Source organism: Passer domesticus, chromosome 4, assembly GCF_036417665.1.
Source record: "Passer domesticus isolate bPasDom1 chromosome 4, bPasDom1.hap1, whole genome shotgun sequence".
NCBI classification, from domain to species: Eukaryota; Metazoa; Chordata; class Aves; order Passeriformes; family Passeridae; genus Passer; species Passer domesticus.
The window spans coordinates 60,331,113-60,352,373 of record NC_087477.1 but is presented as its reverse complement, the minus strand read 5'-3'; the positions used below and the strand labels follow the sequence as shown (position 1 = coordinate 60,352,373).

The 21,261-nt window shown below is 38.7% G+C and overlaps 2 protein-coding genes across 4 annotated transcripts in view; one reads left to right on the top strand and one right to left on the bottom strand.

Annotated features, from left to right (window-relative positions):
• The first annotated feature begins 277 nt into the window (after positions 1 to 277).
• On the top strand, positions 278 to 7,282 carry SHISA3 (shisa family member 3). The gene is made up of 2 exons (XM_064418294.1): positions 278 to 660; positions 1,506 to 7,282. Exons 1-2 carry the CDS (start codon positions 366 to 368, stop codon positions 1,955 to 1,957), a joined length of 747 nt encoding a protein of 248 aa, XP_064274364.1. The 5' UTR covers positions 278 to 365; the 3' UTR covers positions 1,958 to 7,282.
• Positions 6,770 to 21,261, bottom strand: part of ATP8A1 (ATPase phospholipid transporting 8A1) — a 102,179-nt gene continuing 87,687 nt past the window's right edge. For all 3 annotated transcript variants that reach the window (XM_064418293.1, XM_064418292.1, XM_064418291.1), the window contains 4 exons: positions 19,469 to 19,557; positions 18,970 to 19,062; positions 11,556 to 11,647; positions 6,770 to 11,218 (listed from right to left, as the gene is read on the bottom strand). In XM_064418293.1, coding sequence (XP_064274363.1) covers positions 11,121 to 11,218; positions 11,556 to 11,647; positions 18,970 to 19,062; positions 19,469 to 19,557 — 372 coding nt within the window. In that variant the 3' untranslated portion in view covers positions 6,770 to 11,120. The remainder of the gene's footprint in view (positions 11,219 to 11,555; positions 11,648 to 18,969; positions 19,063 to 19,468; positions 19,558 to 21,261) is intronic.

The window sequence follows — 21,261 nt, the reverse complement described above, 5'->3', positions numbered from 1 at the left end:
ATGTGAGGGTGTCTGAGGGTGGGTGTGTGAGTGTGAGGGTTGTGTGAGGGGCTGTGAAGGTGTGCGGTGGGTGTGTGTGAGGGTGTGTGAGTGGCGGTGTGTGAGTGGCGGTGTGTGAGGGTGTGTGAGGCTGTGTGAGTGGGGGTGTGTGGGGGTATGTGAGGGTGTGCGGTGGGTGTGTGTGAGGCTGTGTGAATGAGGGTGTGTGGGGGTATGTGAGGGTGTGCGGTGGGGGTGTGTGGGGGTGTGTGAGGCTGTGTGTGTTGTGGCAGCTGCCTCCCAGCCCCCGGACGCGGCGCAGGAGGCCCCGCACGGCACCCGGGGCCGCCCCCTGCGCGCCCCGTCGGGGCGGCGGTGCCGGGGAGATGGCGGGGCGGCGGCGGGCGCTGCCGCGGCTGCTGCTGCGCTGCCTCCTGCTGGGGCTGCTGGGCGGCGGCGGCGGGGGCCAGCCCGGCGGCGGCGAGTACTGCCACGGCTGGGTGGACGGGCAGGGGGGCTACCACGAGGGCTTCCAGTGCCCCGAGGGCTTCGACACGGCGGCCGCCACCATCTGCTGCGGCTCCTGCGCCCTGCGCTACTGCTGCGCCGCCGCCGAGGCTCGCCTGGAGCAGGGCGGCTGCACCAACGACCGGGAACCCTCGGAGCCGGGAGTCACCGCCCGTGAGTGCCCGGCCGCGGGTCCCGAGGCGGGCGGGAGACGGTCCCCGCGGAACATCCCCGGGCCGAGGGGTCCCTGTCCCCCTGTCCCGTGCCGGCGGGTGGGCTGGAGGCGGGCGCGGCTCCAGGTGCGCTCGGGCGGTGGCGGCTGCGGAGCGCCGGGACAGACCGGCAGCGCGGGGGCCGCAGCTCCGCGCTCCCGAGGGCGCCGGCAGCAGAATCCCTCCTGACGGCACGATGCACTCGTGTTTTAAGTTCGCATCGGCAAATTCTGCTGTGTCTGTGTAACTTTACTGCTCCCGGAGTTGTGAGTGGGCCCCGGGGCTCTACACGTACAGCCCGCCGTGTTAGTGGCCGTCAGTTTCCCAAACAAAAGAAATCCGGCAGCGCATACGGAGACTGATGTCCCAGGTCACACGCTCTGCGCTTATCTTCCACATTAGGAAAGGAAGCGGTTTGATAGCATCTGCAGCATTTGAGCTTCACCTGCAAGATTCAAGCTGTTACACTGGACAGTCCCGGCGATTTGGGGGATGAGGGAGGGGGAGAGGAGTGAGATTCTTGAGCTGTACCTAACAAGAACCAGTGAAGGGGACACGATGTAGACAGCTTTTAGCTTTGGTAGCTATTAAAACTGTAACAGAAATAAATTTTTACTGGAACCTAGAGGGTTTAAACTCTGATTTCGTTTCAATACTAGTGGTGCTCGGTCTTCTGAGCAGATTGCTGTGTTATTGGGACTGAAATAATGTGGGGCTTCATAAACACTGTGGAGTTTATTTCTACACAGAAGACCTGATATTAAGTGGTCTAATTTGCATGACTTTTCTTCTTCTTTCTTCTCCCAGAACCAATCTACGTTCCATTCCTCATTGTTGGATCAATATTTATTGCCTTCATTATCGTGGGCTCGCTGGTAGCAGTTTATTGTTGCACATGTTTAAGACCTAAACAACCGTCACAGCCAATCCGCTTTTCTCTGCGGAGCTATCAGACCGAGACTCTTCCCATGATCTTGGCCTCCACAAGCTTCAGGACCCCGTCCAGGCAGTCCAGCACCGCGACAAGTTCCAGTTCCACCAGCAGCTCGGTGCGCAGGTTCTCCTTCCCCCGGGCAGAGCCAGGCTGCCTTGTGGCGTCCTCACCTCCCCCGTACACATCCGGCTGCTTCCAGACAGCCCACACAGTCCACCTGAGCCAGCCGTCGGGATTTCTGGTGTCTCCGCCATACTTTGGGTATCCTCTCCAGCCAGAGCCTGCCCTGGTTGGGAAGAGCTGCTCTGATTTTACTCAGAGCTGAAAGAACTCGTGAAGAAGCAATGCAGCCTTTGCAACCACAGGGACTGCTGCTGTTGGGTGTCACACTGATGTGCTCTGTGGCTGCAGAAGCCAGAACTGTTCCTGTGGGTGAGTTGCCCTTGAAAAGTGAGGGGTCTCACTTGAGACTGCATTTCCCAAACTTGGATCACGCTCACAAAGGAATTGTAAAACACTCCAAACAGTTGCTCTAAAACTGGATTGCTCTGCCTAATTTGTGCAGAATGTGTTCAGAGACAAGTAAAACAACCATTTTGGGACGAAGGTACTCAGTGTTATAAATGATATTTTACCCTAATGCAGTTAACTCAGTTAACAAACAGTGGCTGCTTTCCACTGATAATAATCAGACAAGTTCTATAAAGCACCAATAAGCCTGAGAAGTAAGGGAGGAGTAATACTTACTAAAGAGGATCCTTGAAAACATCTGACTGCTTACCACTTCCATAAGCAATGAAAGTAAGAGGAAGAATTTTATTAGATATCAAAATTCAAGGTTTTTTAAAAATACCCATAATCTACCTGAACTTACACTGCATATTTGTATTAGTGACTTTAACGATGGTAGATAAAACTAGTGGTAATTAGGCTAGTTGAAGATCAGACAGTCTCACAAAGCCAAGTTATCTATGAGGAAAGCAGAATGTATTCAGCAACATCACCAATAACTTCTCCACATAAAATTCTAAAAATAGCACTCTACTAAAGCATTTTTCAGAAGGAAGTATTTATTGTCAGCTTTTTGCTCACCAAGTATAAGTTGGACAAACTGATAATGAAGTTCTGTTTGTAAAATTAGCCATGTATAAAATGTAAAGACAAGTTTGTAATTTAAAATGCATTTACACCATTGACATCACTAATTATTTAGTAGTGACACGCAAAAAAATTACCAATAAACTATGTGACTGAAATGTTGTGTCATCAGTATGACTCTGTACAGGTAGTGTTTGTTGAATTTGGTTGGTGTAACTCTTGCATTTTTTTTCCTGTTAAAATAGTTTATTCTGCTTTTTGAAATTTACAACTTTATTATTTACAACTTTAACTGCACCTGCTGTGCAGATTTAATATAATACAAATTCTGACTATATAGCAGACTAATAGATTCATTTATGTTTTTTACATGCAGCTGCAGTGAAAAAGTGTTGAAAACGACACTGATTAGTTGGGTATTTTAGATTAAACATCCTGCACTAGGAATAAATTCTGTTTGCCCTTCTACATTCCTTCACCTAAGTAAACCAACAAACCAAATGGAAGGAGAAAAAAAAGCATCTAAACCAAATACATGCTGTAAGCAAATGGAAAATACACAAGTAAAAAAATGCAGTCATTAAAGGGCTTCTCTGTATACTTGTTTTTTGTGAAAAACTGAAGTCATTCTGTGGGTCAGAATCTACAATATCAGAGGCTGAGCTTTCCTATTTTATCAGCCTCAAACTCCCTGTGTGTAGGATCTGTTGAAGTACATTATAGCTGACCTATTTAACAAGTAGTTTAGAAAAGTTTCATTGGTTCTTTCTCAAGAGTTGAATAATTTTTTCCTAGCAAATATCTAGTGATCAGTAGTTATGACAAAAATTTTTCAAAATAACCCTTTTAATAAGTTTTTTACTGAACAAGTAACTTTTATAATCCAGCCAACATTACTGCTAGAAATGCAAAACGACAAGTTCTCTACAGTGATTTTTTAATTAATAGGCTCTAGCTTGAATGCTGTAATCGTTAATTACAACACAAATCATAATATACAGTTGTGTGTATATTTTGTAAGATACTAAAAATTAGATTTTAAGTATTCAAGAAATGAATTGAAAGTTAAGTGTTCTGGCCTGTAATTTTATTGTAGAAACAATCTTCAAGGAAGAAAATTTTTGCTTGCCTTTGATGAGGTTTCATAGGACTCTTCACTACGTATTTTGAATGGCTATGAATGGGACTGTTCAAGTAACTTTCTTGAAAAATCATTGAATATTTAAAGATGTATCAGCTGTCTTGTTCAGAAGCATACTGTGAGATGTACTGATCACTCCTGTATACAGCAGAAACAGCAAACCAACCCAAATGTATTTTTTTACAAATTATAGTTACTCTCCAATTAGAAGAAATCTTTATGTAGTAAACCAAAGCTACACACACCCATTCTGGAAGCAGAAACTTGATCACTTTTAGCTAAGAAGGGGCAATTTAGGTACCTTTGAAGAGCGATTTGTCCTCAGAGCCACTGACACAGGTGGTGAGTGGCTGAAATTCAGTGTTTTCCTCAAAGAAAGACTCTGCACAGCAAAATTGTGAGCTCGGCTCAGTCACTCCCTGTTACCATTTGGTGCTGTACAGGCCAGGCTGCTGCAGTGTGACGGTCTCAGAGGGCTCTGCAGTCAGTTATCCATGTTTTAACAGAGGGACAGATTTTTTCTACACTTGCATACGTCCTTTAATGACTATTCAGTTTGCCATGTAGCAAAAAACTCAGTCTAGCAGGGAAGACCCCTCTGAGCCACTTCCTTTCTTCCCCTGATGCTGCATAATGGGTTAGTCTGCATAGAATGGTTGAAGAACTTGACACACAGGAATAATTTCATTGAATCAGATAAGCCTGTAAGTTTACAGAGTGCTAAGTACTTCACAGATCAGCAGCCAGACTGCAACAAGTCCTGCAGATGTGGCTCTTAGGGTGGGAAAGATCAGTTGTACTGAAAATAGCTGTACTGTGCTACCTGTAAAACAGTTGAGGTGGGGATTATGCACCATCTGCAAACAAAGAAGAAACTATAAATAAATAAAAAAAATCTATTATTGTTCATGTAGTTACAGTAGCAGTGACCCATATAGCTGAAGGGAGAGGAAAGGAGGTGGCCACAACAAAACCCATGGATAGAAACAACTCTGCCTGTGCCAGTAGTTTCTGACCCAGATGGATTTGCTGTGCAGGCGAGAATGCTGAATTTTCTTCCTAATGGAAAGAGCCTTTTGGCACTAGATCCTCCTATGATTTATAGGAACAGGAAATTTTCCTAAAACTTGCAGACAGAACAGAAATGACATTGTGATAGCACTTTAATGACTAATGGAATGTTTGAAGGGCTGGATGTATGCTTGAACTGAAAGCAATTGCTAACTATCAGAAGTAACATTTACAGGCAGTACTTTCTTTACTGCCATGTTAACAAAGTAGATTTAACTATTTCTTTTGGAATTCTGAATGCAGTTCATATTCCTTTTTACTAGCACTACAACAATCTAAAATCAAAATGAAAGAATATTCACACTCATTAAATTGATTACTGTCATTCACACATGATGCAACAAATGCTTTGATTGCCATTAACTGGTAATGACTTAGATGAAACCCAAGCCTTCTGTGGGTAATGAGCAACAGTAGCATGCCCTTTGTGTTTCCACAATTTGGGATTCTGAAGTGTGTATCTCCAAAATGCATCAAGACTTTCCAGTGCTAGAAAAAACATTACAAGTACTTGCAAGAATGTCTGCAGGATTCTGTTTGAAACTAGGTAAGCAGTACAGTATGTGGCTATGTAAACTCACGGATTATTTGTAATACTAATCTCACTGGAATAAAAAAAAAGTGACAATTTTGAAAGTATTTTGTCATTACTGCTCAGTTATAGCTTGACATAAGGATAGTAAGGAACATTAAGGAATATTAAGGAGTTGAAGTTGGTTTTCAGTGCTGTTTTGCTGCCTATTGCAATGTGCTGTCTGGACTTGAACTCCTCTGAACAATGAGTCTGCTTTTGAGGGAGCCACTGCCCCACAATATCACATAAAATTTTTGACTCACAGTTACACCAAGGCTATAATTCCATGCTCTCCTGTTTTCATTAGCAAAGGCAGACAAGGAAATGCCTTTCTGTTCTTTTTATTCTTTCCATCTATGGCTTGTGCAAATTCAGGAGGCTGTACTGTACATCAGGTTACTGAAATGATTTTAGCTTAAAAATAAGGTAGGAAGGGAAAGGATGTGAGAGGGAGCCTGAATCATTATAAACCGGATTACAAAATTAATAATTTCAATGGCCCATGACTACCAGTATAATAGAGATGGTAAAATATTATGAGGTGGAATATCTTAAACCAGATCTGCTACTAGAGACTGGATCTTGTGAAACTAGCACCATCTAAGATGCTTGGACAAAATACAAAATAAATTCATTGTCTAGTGTATATATATAAAAATCAGTCATCCAGCTACTACCAAAACTCAGTTAAGGTTTGGATATATTGATTTTTTTCAGTGGTGGGCTCTGTTAGAGGAAAGAATTACCAGCTACATTCAAAGCCAAAGGATACAGTATTTACCACTGTTGTCTGAAAAGGGAGGTGATGTTTCCTTACTCCTAACTGTTACCATTCTTGTACTACGTACTTCTCTTTCAAAATAGGGTATCACCACCAGAGTATGTTAGGGCTTGGCTGGAAGTCACTAACTTGCAGACTCCTGTGCTCCTTGGTGTTTTTCAGTTGTGGTTTAAATTTTTTTTAAATTTTTTTTTTGGTAGGGTTTTTTTTTTTTAAACTTTTCTAGACTTCACATGAGAACTAAAAAAGACATCTCCAATAGGTGTTAAAAAAAAAACCCAAACCAACCCCAACAAACCTTAAACCAATTTTCTACTTTTTCAGTTTACCTTAAAAAATGCAAGAACTCAATGATATTTGTGAACTAATATTTCTGGTATGTCTCATTAAAGAATTCAAATCCAAGAATGATGAGATATGTTTTCCTCTGAAAGTAATCCCTAGCTTTTCCAACCAATAAAGTCAACAAAGCTTCTTAATTTAATGGCAAAGTTTATTCATTTTTTAACAATTAAATGACAAAACATTTAAAATTTGCAGTTCAAAACATGCACATTCACCAAATGCCAAATGACATTTAACACTGCATAGAACTGAATGTGTTACTAAAAGAACTATTTAAAAAACACAGTGCATTTAACATCCAGTTAAAACTAAACCTGAGAACTACCATAAACACCGAGTCAAAAAATCTTCATTCATGCAGCTTCATAATTTCCACAACAGTTTCAGCAGTAATGGCTTAGTGGAGCTGTAAAACCTCATTTCATCTTGAATGCAAATTTTGCTGTTTCAGACTGACCGCTTTCTGCAGCGGTTAATACATATCAAACACTGAAAATCGTTATGAAAAATTATGTTGAAGTAGAAAAACAATATTAATGCATTTATGGCTTCTACGTTACATAAAAAAACCCCACCATAAAATATGACTTTAAAAAAAAAAAAAAAACAAAAACTTGTTCTGGTCACAGCTTTGCAATTACAAATCACACTCTACATGGAAATACTTTATTTCAGTATCAACCCTCAAAAGTGCCCAACTTTGCACATTGCTCAGATGAGTAGTCCTTACACTCACATGCAGTCCAGTTGAACCCTATAAGAGTCGTGGTTTGCATAAGCAGGAACCAGGTTTGGAATGCTAAAATATTCCTTTGTTTAATAAAGATCTATTGGTTAACAGCGAGGAAACTGGGGGAGAGAGGGCAGAGAGGGGGAAGGAGAAACTCATTTGTTGAGTTTTGTAACCAGTGAAAACATCCAGTACCAAGGAAGCTGAACTGACAAACTCATTTGCTTACACAGCACTAGCTTCTCGATATATTATGAGCAGACTTTTAACAAAGGCATTAAAAAACAGGGATCAACAACCACCATGCATCGCCTCAGAACACTTAGAAATAGTGCCTCATGCAGACAGAATGATAAATTCATCAGAACTACAACTGCTTTTACACAAAACACAAGAAAAAAAGGGAAAAACTTTTCTCCTTAAATTTAACACATATTCCAAATTACTCATCATTCAAGATGGTTCAAATGTCATGATACACATCTTAAGACACTTAATGCTCATCTTTGTAACAAGGTGAATTTGATGGATGCATGTGGACATATAAGAATCTTCAGCTATCTCTTAGTGTTTCAAAATATTTTATTTATCATTTTATACAAATAGAATGATGACTAAGTATAAATCTGTTGAAACTGCTTTGCAAAAATATGTGTAAAATTAGGAAATGGCAAGAAAAAATTCCAGATACAAATTGTCAATAGGTTTGTTAAAATTTGTTTCCAGTTACTCTTTTGAATAATTTCTATATATATGTATGTATATATTTAAAAATAATCAAGCAAAAGTATTTATATAAGATACCCGATTTTTTAGTGGCACAGGTTCATCTTCTAGATGGAAATTTTTAATACTGACTTGCAGTGCCCATGAAGAGATGGAAAAGTCCACGTGAACTCTCAATTTAATACACTTCTGAATTTTCAAACAGTAAGAACAGAGGCATTGTTATGGGCATTTCCGCCTCAACTATTCTTTTTTCCTTTAAACAAACATCAGCAGAATCCCCTTATTTTAACAAAGGTATGACATATTAACAGGATGGAACTAGATTATATTACTGTGTACTTAACATGAAAATAAATGCATATTGTATACTTGCCCTGATTTAAAAATGGGCACATAGAGATAAGATAATCTTGTATTTTAAAGTGGAATTGTATGAGCAATCAAAACCCACCGTTTTTGCCACGTTTGTATTTCTTTATATTTTTAAGAAGTGCTATCTTTCAACCACTCATTACCAGAAAAAGTACAGACATGGGAAAAATTAATCAAAAGTAGTAAAAAAATGCACTTTGTGAAATACTCCTTCAAATTCTGGAAAGATGTAAGCATGAAATGCTGTCATAAGATTATCTTACAAACCTTTAAATTAGTCTGAATTTAGGATCTTAGAGTTGTTTCAGTAATTTTCTTCCTTTTTAAGGTAGTTAATTTGAAATGTACTGTGTATTGTTTTCTTCAAACTGTATTACAATGGTAAGACAGAATTTTATTTCATAGGAGGAATAAGAGATCATGTAAATATCTCACCGTATGTATATCACAGTGTATTCTAATCCATATCAACCAATTACTATAGAAAAAAATTGCCCATGAACAGACTACACATAGATTAATTTTATATGAATTAAGTACACAGAAAGATTATAAAGGAGCAAGAGTGTCATGGTTAATTTCAGAAATGTTTTGAAGGTGGTCATTGTCCCTTGGATGACAGAAAATAGGGATCCCCTTTTTAGGAAAGGGGCATGCCCCTGAATTTTTTCTTGCCTTAGGTCAAGTGATTTGGCCCTCCCATATTGATCCATCTATTTATCTATGGCTTTTCTGAAGGCAGTTCTTGTCTGCATGACTGACTGGCAGTACTGTTTCTAGTTCCCTTTTTCCTTGTGCCTGCTGTTTAAAGATCACTCTGGGCTAGTGAGAGGAAGACACTGCATAACATGCATATGAAATGCAGACTGCCTTCCCACTGATACACCTTCCTAAACAGGTACTTTCATATAGTGCCTTCTGCTGGGCTTTCTCTGTGTATTTTTAAGTTTCTCTTAGAATGGAGGATAAGAAACTTGGGTAGTGAGATTAATTACATGTTAAGCATTTAGCTAGATGAAAGTCAAGGAGGTAAAGTCACCTTTAGTATGTGACAAATGAAGGAGGGCAGAGAAAAGATGGGATTGGATGACTTGTTATGATCTGGAGAGCAAAGAGGAAATAGTTAATTTAACAGATCACTGGGGATATTGTTCTGCTTTTCCATCTGGTTGATCTCCATTGAAAGGAAAAAAGAGATCATTCCTATGCAATGCACAAAAATTTACTTAACAGTAAAACCAACTGCTACTATATAAAATTGTATTTTTAATGTAATTGTGGTGGCTTTTAAACCCATAATGAAACATGGACTAAAGAGTGGCAAGAATTAACTAAATTTTAAAGTTCAAGTAGCCTTTCTTAGTTTGAAGCCTGACATTATTGGATGGTAAGTTGAGAAATACCAAGTATAGCTACTTAAAGAATGTATCACAATGTTCTCATTTAATACCACCCTCTTTTTTTTCCCCTCATACCAGGTGTGTATCTTTTTCTGCAGTCACTTCCTCTCCATTTTAATTCAATGTGAGAGTATATAGGGATTCTGCATGACGTGTAAGTTGTAAAGAGACTGCTGCAATGTATTTCACACCTTTATAGGAAGTGACTTTAGTGCAAATAAACCAGTACATACCACAGACTAGCGAAGGGCATGCTTTGCTCTGTATTTCAATGTATGCATTTCAAATAATCCTAGTATAAAAATGTTGAAAATTTGATTAATTTTAAAAAATAAGTTTAAACAAACTTTCTTTTGAACCTACAGTATAAGCAGATACAACTAAGCATCACAAAAATAATTAAGTTTGCTAAAGGGAAGTAAGGCAGAGCAATTCTTAAAAATTGAATAAAGTATTACGTGTACTCCATTATACAAGTTGGCAGCCATATTCAACATACACAATACTAAATGAAAATAAGGGGAAAGCTTGTATAAGGCCAAAGGTGCAAAGACTTGCAGTTTTGAAAGCAAATGCCAAAAAGGCCACTCAAATTAGACTCACTATACCTTCTCCTCACGTGTGGAGACTCAAGCATGCAGTTCTGAGATCAGGACTGGAGATAGTTTCCTTTCAAATTGTTTCTAACAGAAAACATTTATGGAACTTCTTTGGCAAATGTTTTTAGATTAGTTTGACACAAACATCTATGAGCATCTTGACTCAAAATCTTTCTTAAAGAAGGTGAATTAACACCATTAAGATACTGGGTTTTTTTCAGCACTTGTTGAAATCAAAGGCTTGTTATCAAATGTATTTAAATATATTAACACTTAAAAACCTTCACAGATGCTAGTTGATCTGTCAATGTAAAGTACATTTAGCAATCTGACCACTGTCCTTCTAGTATATGACCAGTATTGATCCAATTTCATTGTAAAATAAGCAAGCTGGCAAGATACAAGGTAAATTCCAATCTGTTTACAAAAGCTAAGCAAATACTTGTTAAAAATTTAGAGATGGTGTGTTACAGTATAGTTGCACAGTGCTTATGTCTACTGAATACACAAATCCAAACTTTATGGAACAAGACCATCATAGATCTTTCAATGTCTGATAACTGGACCATGGTCACAGCTCCCAGCAAAGATCTAGCAGCCTGTCTTACAAAAGTAACAACTAAGGCCTAGATGTCCAGCTGTGTTCCTTCACCATTCCTCAGGCCTTTGCTTTGTGGTATCATAAGCTCTTATGACTTCAGACTGGGAAACAATTCCATTTTCATCTTGAGAGAAGGCATAGCCATCTGTAGATACAAAGTGAAATAGAAACAAATTAAGTTTTGATAGTTTTTATTTTTTTAAGCTTTAATAAAAGCAACTTAACAAAGGTGAATAGAGGGGAATAAACCTCTTTTCAACAGTAAGTAAAATCCTGTGCCATTTCTTACAGAATTTTGTCATTATGAAACAGCAGAAAGAGCTCTGCACAGTACCTTAGGAATGAAAGACGACTTAACCACAGGCAAAGAATTTGGTCTAATGGGTTTAGGATACTGCACTTTTACTATAAATAAAGGCAGTGAAAGGCAGAATTTTGCTGCTGTTATTAATGGATATTAACTTTTGTCAGTGAACACTTACGAAGCAAGTTTTGTTGCAAGGAGTCAGAGCGATACAAGTTCACATGGTTCTTCTTAAAAACATTCTTCAGTAGTTGGGCTCTTTCAGTTAAGCTAGAGAGAAAGTAGACATGTGAAAAATATTTACTTACTAATTACCCTATCCCTTTATGTTTGAGTCTGCTCAGTGGGAATTAATTGTTAAATGAGAAGTGTCCACCCTCCTTTTTCTTTTTATATTGTGCCTGATGAATTATTAAGATGATGATTAAAAGCTTGTATGAGGACAGATTATTAAGTTCTGACCCCTGCTAATGATATTCCTTGTCACAGTACAGGCAAAATATTGGTTTGAAACACTGCTGTGTGCTGACAACACAAACAAATGAATAATATTGTGAACTTCTGAGTGTGACTCCTTTAGAAACACACAATGTAAAGGGAAGCTTCTTTGATGTAGCACAGCTTGAATAGTGAGTGCCAGGCTGAACTAGTCCTTTTATCTTACACAGGAAGTGTTCCCAGCCTCTCTTAACACAGTACCCCAAAGGGATGGGAAGTGAGTGGAAGGAAAGCCACGTTCATGGTCATCAACTGTGTGTACAGAAACATTACTTCCATGAAAAGTGTTCTAGAAAGAAGCTTTCCCCAGGAAACAATAGAAGGTGTTTTTCTGGAGATCATACCCAAATAACAAGCCACTATTGCTGCTAAGGTTGGCCACTTCAGCCCATCTCTCTTCCCAGCACTACTGAGTTTGTTGTGTTGTTGTGTGCACACACTTGGGTACCTTTAGTGTGACCCAAGGTATCCCCATTTCAGCCCAAGTGGAAAACAGGAGCACTAAACATTTTTTAAATTGAGACTCAAGCATCAGCCAAATGCTGCAAACTTTAGTGAAATGAGTAGCAAAGGTAATGGGTTTTCTTTCTGTCTTATGCTGAAATCCTCTCAAATAGGACCATATGTTACTAAATAAATACCAGGTAGATGAGCCATAGCTCAGAAAAACTGCAAAATCTGACACTTTTAATATAATATTAAATATGTGCAAGGGACCCAAATAAACTCTTCAGTGTACTCTTGATTTGATATTCACTGTGAATTACAGCCTGTGTTTCAAGAAATACCAACCTATCACTTAAACACTTCCAGTGCTGAAAGTTCCAGCCTCCTCTCAATGTAAACTGGTCTAAAATTAGTTCAATTAAAAAAGAGATGTATCTTATGTTTAATATGAGTATATAGTGATTTGATATTGCTACAGTTTTGCTAGATTAGCAAAGTTGTCTCTGGTGCAATGATGTAGTAAGAAAAACAGATTTCACACACCTTATGTTACCAAGTTTTGATTACTCAAATTACTTTTTAATATTATTGTCAATTAGCTCAACAGACTTACCTTCCCAGGCTATCAACCAGACTAAGTGGTGCAAGGAAGGGAACTAGACTGCTTTCCTTACTAGATTACCATTCAAGCCATTAAATTAGAAATGTTCTTTCTTTCTTAAGTGACTCTATACTTACATATGAAGCTGAACCACTGTTAGAGATGGGGGAGACTAATGGTTTATCTCATCTTTCTGTTACCCTCTAATCTGGTAGTTAAAGCATATGGTGAAAGCTTGACTTCGAAAAGCTTCCTTGGAAAATGAAAATAAACCTACTATTTCTACATCCATAGAGGAATGCTAACTGGGAAATCCACAGGGTAAGGTGATAGGCAGAAACTGCTTCTGTGGCCATGTTTTGAATGAAAAGATGGAATGAGACTTCCTTGTAAGAACAAAAACTAGGTACCAATTCCAGGAAGGTAGTTTGCATCTGCTAACTGAACCAAGAATGGAGAGGCTGAAGTACTGAAACACATTTTACTCTCAATGCTTTCTTAAGCTAACTCTCTGGGGATTTTTTTTCATCCTGCTTCCTCCTCTATGCTGTGTAGGAGCCTTCTTTTTTAGTTCAGAGCTGTAAACTGTTTAAGTGACATCAATAAAAAATTAGGGACTGAAATCTAAACTGCAAGAATACAGAGAATGAATAAATAAATCAGTATTTTAATGTAAAATTGGAGGATGGAAGGCTATGGGTACACTTAGTTACAGCTGTCAGTTGCATCTCCTTTGCAACACATCTGTGAAATCCTTATTAATGCGAGTTGAAATCAGAAAATTTCTATTAAATGTCTGACAGGTGTTATTTTCTAATAAAAACCATTTTATTTAAAACATTAGCATGCCTATTATACCATTCTTGGTACCATAATTCCTTGCTTGTATTCCCAAATGGAATGTTCAGATTGAATCACAGAATCACTAGGTTGGAAGAGACCTTCAAGATCCTTGAGTCCAACTCATGCCCTGACACCTGAACTAAACCATGGCACTGAGTGCCACATCCATTCTGTTTAAACACACCCAGGGATGGTGACTCCACCACGTCCCCAGGCAGACCATTCTAGTACTTTATCACCTTTTCTGTAAAACTATTTTTCCTAACATCAACCTATATTTCCCTTGGTGCAGGTTAAGATTGTATCCTCTCTTTCTATCAGGTGCTGCCAGGAGAAAGAGACCAACCCCCACCTGACCTCAGCCACCTTTCAGGGAGTTGCAGAGAGTGATAAGGTCACCTCTGAGTCTCCTTTTCTCCAGGCTAAACACCCCCAGCTCCCTCAGTCGTTCCTCACAGGGTTTGTGTTCCAAGCTCCTCTCCAGCCTCGTTGCCTCCTCTGGATGCACTCAAGTGTCCCAGTCTCCTCCCCAAACTGAGGGGCCAGAACTGGACACAGCACTCACGGTGTGGCCTCACCAGTGCCCAGTACAGGGGAAGGATGACCTCCCTTCTCCTGCTGGACACACTATTCCTGATACAGGCCAGGATGTCCTTGGCCTTCTTGGCCACCAGGGCACACTGCTGGCTCATGTTCAGCTGCTGTCACCAGTACCTCAGGTCCCTTTCTGCCTGGGCACTGTCCAGCCACACTGTCCCCAGCCTATAATGCTGCAGGGGGTTATTGTGGCAGGACTCAGCACTTGGACTTATTAAATGTGATCCTATTGGACTCTACCCATCCATCCAACTGTTCCAGGTCTCTCTGCAGAGCCCTCCTACCTTCCAACAGATTGACACACTCTCCCAGCTTAGTGTCATCTTCAAATTTACAAAGAAAGACTCAACACCCTCACCCATGTCATCAATAAAGACATGGAACAGAACTGGCCCCAGCACAGACCCCTGAGGGACACCACTGGTGACTGGCCCCAGCTGGATGCAGCACTTTTCATCACCACTCTCTGGGCCCGGCCATCCAGCCAGTTCCTAACCCAGCACAGGGTGCTCCTGTCCAAGCTGTGGGCTGCAGCTTTTCCAGAGTGTGCTGTGGGAGACAGTGTCAAAGGCCTTGCTGAAGTCCAGGTACACAACATCCACAGCCTTTCCTGCATCCACCAGCCAGGTCTCCTGGTCATAAAAGGAGACCAGGTTGGTCAAACACAGTCTACCTCTCCTAAACCCATGCTGGCTGGGTCTGATACCCTGGCCATCCTGTAAGTGCTGCGTGATGACACTCAATATAAACTGTTCCATTACCTTACTGGGTACTGAGGTCAGGCTAACTGACCTATAATTACCAGGATCCTCCTTCCCACCCTTTTTGTGAATGGGTGTCACATTGGCCAGCTTCCAAGCTTCCTGGAACCTCACCAGTGATCCAGGACTGTTGGTAAATGATGGAGAGCAGCTTTGCAAGCTGATCTGCCAGTTCCCTCATCACCCCAGGATGGATGCCATCTGACCCATAATTTTATGAACACACAAGTGGCTCAGCAGTTCTCTGACAGCCTCCTCCTGGATAACAGTGGACCATTCTGCTCCTTGACACCATCTACCAACCCAAGAGGACAATTGTCCTGAGGACAAACTGTCTTCCCACTAAAGACTGAGGCAAAGAAGGCATTAAGCACTTCTGCCTTCTCCTCATCTGCAGTTCCTGAGTTCACTCCCTCATCCAATAGAGAACAAAGGTTGGTCTTACCATTCCTTTTGCAACTAATATACTTATAAAAACATTTCTTATTCTCCTTTACAAAAGTTGACAAATTAAGTTTGACCTGAGCTTTGGCCTCCCTATTTTTTTTTCCTACATGCTCTAGCAACCCCCTGAAATACTTCCTAAAAGACCCGACCCTCCTTCCAGAGATGATACATCCTCCTTTTATTCCTAAGTTCCTTCAAAACCTCTTTGCCCATCCAGGCTGGATGTTTGCTTCGTCAACTCATCTTTGGGCACACAGGGACAGTCCGCTCCTGTGCCCTCAAGATCTCTGTTTTGAAGCACGCCCACCTTTCCTGGACTCCTTTGTTTCTAAGGGCTACTTCCCAAGGAACTCTCTGAATAAGTCTCCTAAATGAGCCCAAATCTGCCCTCCAGAAGTCCAGTGTAAAAGTGTTATTGATGTTCCTTCTCATTTCACAACATTTAATTGTTTAAATGCTAAGCAATGAAAAGACTACCTTAAACTTTTACAAGAACATGAAATACATACATGTCTGTCTTAATGTATAATGAAGTTTCCACTGCACAGATCTGATTGCTGGTAAAGAAAATACAAAATACATAGGAAATACACTTCAGAAAAGTGCTTTCAGCTATTCAAGTATTTAATTCTGTTCCTTTTCTATACTTGAAATACTGTGGGCTCTCCCTTATAAACCACCCTATTGCCATTCAAAAACATATTTAAATATCTATATGTGAAGCCAGGAAAACATGGTTTCAAAATTAACCAATGTTAGATCACAGAAACTAAATACTTGTGCTCATTATGTGTACCTATATGGACAAGCAGAATATTAACTATTTTTGAACATGAAATGCATACCTTTACAGGTAATTACAAACAGTTATAGAAAAAAAAATTATGAATTCCTGTAACCCTCACAGTAAAGAATTTCTTCCTAATATGTAAACTAAACCTACTCTCTTTCAGTCCTATCACTACATGCCCTTACAAAATCTCCTGGCTTTCTTGTAGGCCCCCTTCTCAGTAAACACTCAGATACACACTGATTACAGCAGCTATCCAATGCAAGGATCTTGACCTGTTATCTGTGGAAGCTAAGACTTCTATTTTGTGTTATAGTATTGCTAAGGTGGGAGTGGACAGAGAGGAAAAGTTTCTGAGTTATCATTTTCACTATTTCCCAGTTACCTTTTAATCATGCAGTGATTTATATATTCTTATTTTATTTTGGCATTTAATAAGAACAAATCCCTTCTTCTGCTGTAAGAGAAAAAGGTACTCCCACAAATATACACACACTAGAATAAGAAAGTCTCATATACATATCTTAAACAGATGTAGAGCACATTCCTCACCCATTTATCTACTTGCGCTCTACTGGTAACTAATTAATCTGAGCATCTGCAATTTAGGAGACTCAAAAATGTTTACAGAAGTTGAATCAACTTTTTGTAGATGCAAGAAAGTCAGTTCATCAGATGATTTCTTTAACAATGAATACTTTCTCCATAAAAGGTAAAGTTTTGGCTCTATCACCTGAATTTTAATACATTAAAAAAATAATGGAGGGAATAAAATCTTGAGAGATATTGAGTTGCGCAACATCCAGTGATTTGCATATAAGGTGGATGCTTGTATCCTTCAGTGATACTGGTCTAAAAGTAACTGTGGAGAAGAAGAAGACCTAAGAAATCTATAGACCTAAGAAAACTATTCTGGCAGGTAACTAAACAGCTGTCATGGAGCACTCATAACTATTTAACTGTGGGATAAAAAGATAATCACAAAAGCGGTGGTGAAAACACCAAGTTCATCTTACCTATATAAGAAGGGATTTGGAAGACTTGCTGTGTGTAGAATGAGGGAAAAGCATCCTACCTAGACAACTGAAGTTAAAGTAGCCAAATTGGGAATACAGAGAAGTCTTGGGAATGCAAGTAAGAGATATTAAAAAAGTAGGTTACCTTACTTTTTTCTATACCCACAAGGTGTTCCCCTTTTAGCACCATCCAGTACTAATGTATGCTTTCTTTTCTGCAACTCATTCTTCTACAGCTGCAGGAAACTGCATGCAGGTATGTCCTCTTCTATAACCCACCACACTAGACTAGGTGTTCCATGGGTGGCAGAATGAGCTCCCAGGCCTCTTGGAAGCCCAGTTCCTTGTTACAAGGAAAGATGAACCCAACTAGAGACAAAAAATTCTTGTGAAAGCGCTCATACAAGCTGGATACTGCCCCATTAAAAATGATGGTTATCACCTTGGTATCTGATGTAACTTGATCTCAACCTGGTAAATCCTTGTAAACTGAATCCCACTGAACTGGAAGAGGGATACAATAAGATTGCTAAAGTATCTTTATGAACAAAAGGTACTTTATGAAAATTGAACCTATAGTAAAAGAAGTGGCTGTGTTTTTTCTGGTCTCTTTCTGTGCATAGCTTGGTAGGAAAAAAGCCTTCTTGGCTATGCTTTTTGCCATGAAGATACTGAAAGAACGGCAGGCCAAATAAAAGAAAGAACAGGAAAATCAAGTATCAGCAGTTTTGGCTTTTTTTAGACTTCACAAAACTCATGAAAATGAAGACAAGAAAAGAAAGCTCTAGTTCAGCCAGATGGCACTAATGAATTGTTAGGGGGGAGAGGGGGATTTTGTCATCTCATACATTCAGCAAGTGCTTGCTACAAGTTCAGCTTGGGGTTAAAAAGTCTGAAATATTTTAGTGAGTGTACACCTTTATGCTGAGTTTACATGTAGAAAAATGTCCAATTGTTAAGTTTTACCTTCTCCCTTTTCAAGTTATTGTTCTGGTCCATGAAGGAGGATGTAACAAGGGAATTCTTGTGGAGTCTAAAGTTAAAAATTTTACTCACTTCATATAGATTGATCAAATCAGTTTGCTCTGGACTGGAATTAAATACAAAACCAGCTTGTTATATTTGTTATATTCAATTTCAGAAAATACTAGACACATTTTTTGTTTTTTCTTATGCTACTGAGCAGCTTTTATAAAATTTAATTTTTGTTTTTTTGTGCTTAGGCCCTGTTTACGGGTATACTAGAAAATGACACAGATTTAAACTATTTTTGTTCTAACCCATTTTCTTCTCATTTTGTTTGTGAATTAATTGTTAACACGGGAAAAAGTCACAGAATTAAAATTGCACCTCAAGCTTGTTCTATACACAAGAACCAGTCAGCTACAAAGAAACACATCAGTTAAAGCTTTTGGTAAAAATCTCTATGTAAGCCTATGAAAAAACAGAGGCTCAGTAGACCTGAAGGTCCTTCACAGATGCTTTTCATTTATATGGATTTTCAAAAAAAACCTTTTGTCTTTTATACATGTATGAAGCTAAAATATTTAGCTTTGTTTTTCAAGACAATGTTCTACGGATTTTTACTGTACCTCTTGCCATGCACAACTGCCCCAGGATCCTCAGACTTTGCTTCCAACTCCTGAACTTCGTCTACCAGTGTCTTGTAAGTAGCTCTCTTTACTCTGTAAGTACATACAAAACACTGTCAGACTTACTCTTCTTGAAAGCAGAACAACACACAGTTTTAATGCTTATATAAATATTCAATTTATAAATTCATTTCCCCCGACTTAAAACTAAGATTTACAAGGAGAAATATAAAAAAAATCAAATCTAAAGAATGTATTTTATAATCTGTTCTTGCAAATTAGAAACAAAAAGTATTTATTAATAAAACACTACAATTATTGGAACATTTAAAATAGTAATAATTCTTGCAATGACGTTTTTAAAAAACAAAGACGGTAAAAAAGAATTCTGTATAATCCTCAGAATTGATCTCAATTTGTTTTTTATTATATTAGTAATTAGAACACACATTTAAAAGTCAGTACTGTCTTCTGTAAACACTGGCATTTCCATACTTACACTTTGTATACTATATCAAGAAGTAAAGCTGTCATAGGAATACACAGAAGTCCCATCCAAAACACTCCAGAGCTGAACATCATAGCTGCCTGAAGAGAAAAATGCACAAAATGCGATGTCATGACAAGAACTAGCAAAAAAAAAGAAATAGCAAGTAGTTTTTGGAGGCTATCAAAAGAAAATTTAAGTGAATTATTCTGGTCTGACTAATGTGAAATAGAACTTGAACTCCTTTCTAAAATCCCCTGAGCTGCAACATAAATCCAGTAAATAGTAAGCACTATTTTGTGTCAGGAAGCTGGTAGAAAGATACACTGCTTAGCTCTTTGCATGGGGGAATCACCATGCTGCTCTATACCACTGTGTTAATTACAGGCTTTTCCATTAAAATCAGATTTATCAAAAATCCACCCTTATCCAACTTTCTCATAAATTAGGAGCATAGTTTTTCAATTTGCAAACTATGTTACTCCAACAGAATATAACAGTTTCTGACTCTTCCTTTGGATACTGGACACTGTTACAATAACCCTGCAATGTAACTTGGATCAAAGATTTCTCCCACAGAACTCGCTGTACCACAGTTCCCACACTGCCACAGACTCCTGTGAAACAGATTTCTTAAAAATGAGAAATAGGAAAACAACTCTTTATGTAATTATTAAAATATGCAACATATTGTTAAATGAAGATCTAACACATGGTGAAATATTTGAAAACCACATAATTGTTTTTATCTGTGTATTTGTTTTTTCTGTACACCACTATATGTAATACATAGGAATTTCTTCTGTTCATACCTTGGTCTGTAGAAATACTAAAAACTAAAACATATTGAATGGCCAAAACAAACATCACAATATATGGACATCAAAGAAAAAAAACATGTCTTTACCCTTGTAATTCATGCTCAAATGCCTACATTAATAATATTCTGGATGCAAAGAGTATGATAAATACTTACTGCAGCATGTTACTACAGGTTTGAATTGCAGTCAGTATTAGAAATGCTTTTATAATGTAATTTGATTGTAGAGAGGCTGAAAGTAACATCACTACACAACAGTAGTATAGTGTAGTTTCAAATCCTTTGTTTCATTACTTGGAGACTGATTTCTTTCACAGGTTAAGTCTCAGTATGTAAAATAAATAAGCCGAAATTTTACTAGTTTTAATTAGCAGACAAATAGGTAGGTTGCAGTAGCTGAAGTCTATTTTCTCAACATGCATACATGAACATTTAAGAATTATACTCAAAAATGTTGATATATGAAAATAGAAGTGAATTATTTTCAGAAAAAACCCATATAAACAAAAAGTTCAATTTACCTTGTTTTTGTATCCAAATTCCTAATGACATTGATTCTTTGGAAAGCATTAGAATGTACTTTAAAAATGTGGTAACCTTCCCATGGCTATGTAAAAAGGACATAGATATCACCCTGAGATTCTACTAACTACTTCTGCCAACATTGCCAGCAAAGGTGTAAACACTGAGCAGTAGCAGGTTCAAAATAAAACAATTCATATTTTCAAAAGGGGAAAAAGGGAGAAAATTTTCTATCACGAGGAAATGTATTAGAGAAAAAAATGTATTAGCAGTCACTTTAAAAGCAAAACCTGACTTTTGACATATTTGATGAAATACTCATTTTCTAGAACAGGAGCTAATGGGAAATGTCTATCATAAATGCATTTTGCAAGTCATTTTATAATTAACTAGCAATTAGATAGACAGTTGCCTTAAAAACAAGAAAAAAGCATAAAAATACATTTTGAACTAATTACGATTA

Excerpts from the sequence above, each read along its gene's own strand:
- SHISA3 (XM_064418294.1), top strand. The coding sequence starts at position 366 with ATGGCGGGGCGGCGGCGGGCGCTGCCGCGGCTGCTGCTGCGCTGCCTC. Across the intron at positions 661-1,505 it reads GGAGCCGGGAGTCACCGCCC|AACCAATCTACGTTCCATTC; the intron begins GTGAGTGCCCGG and ends TTCTTCTCCCAG.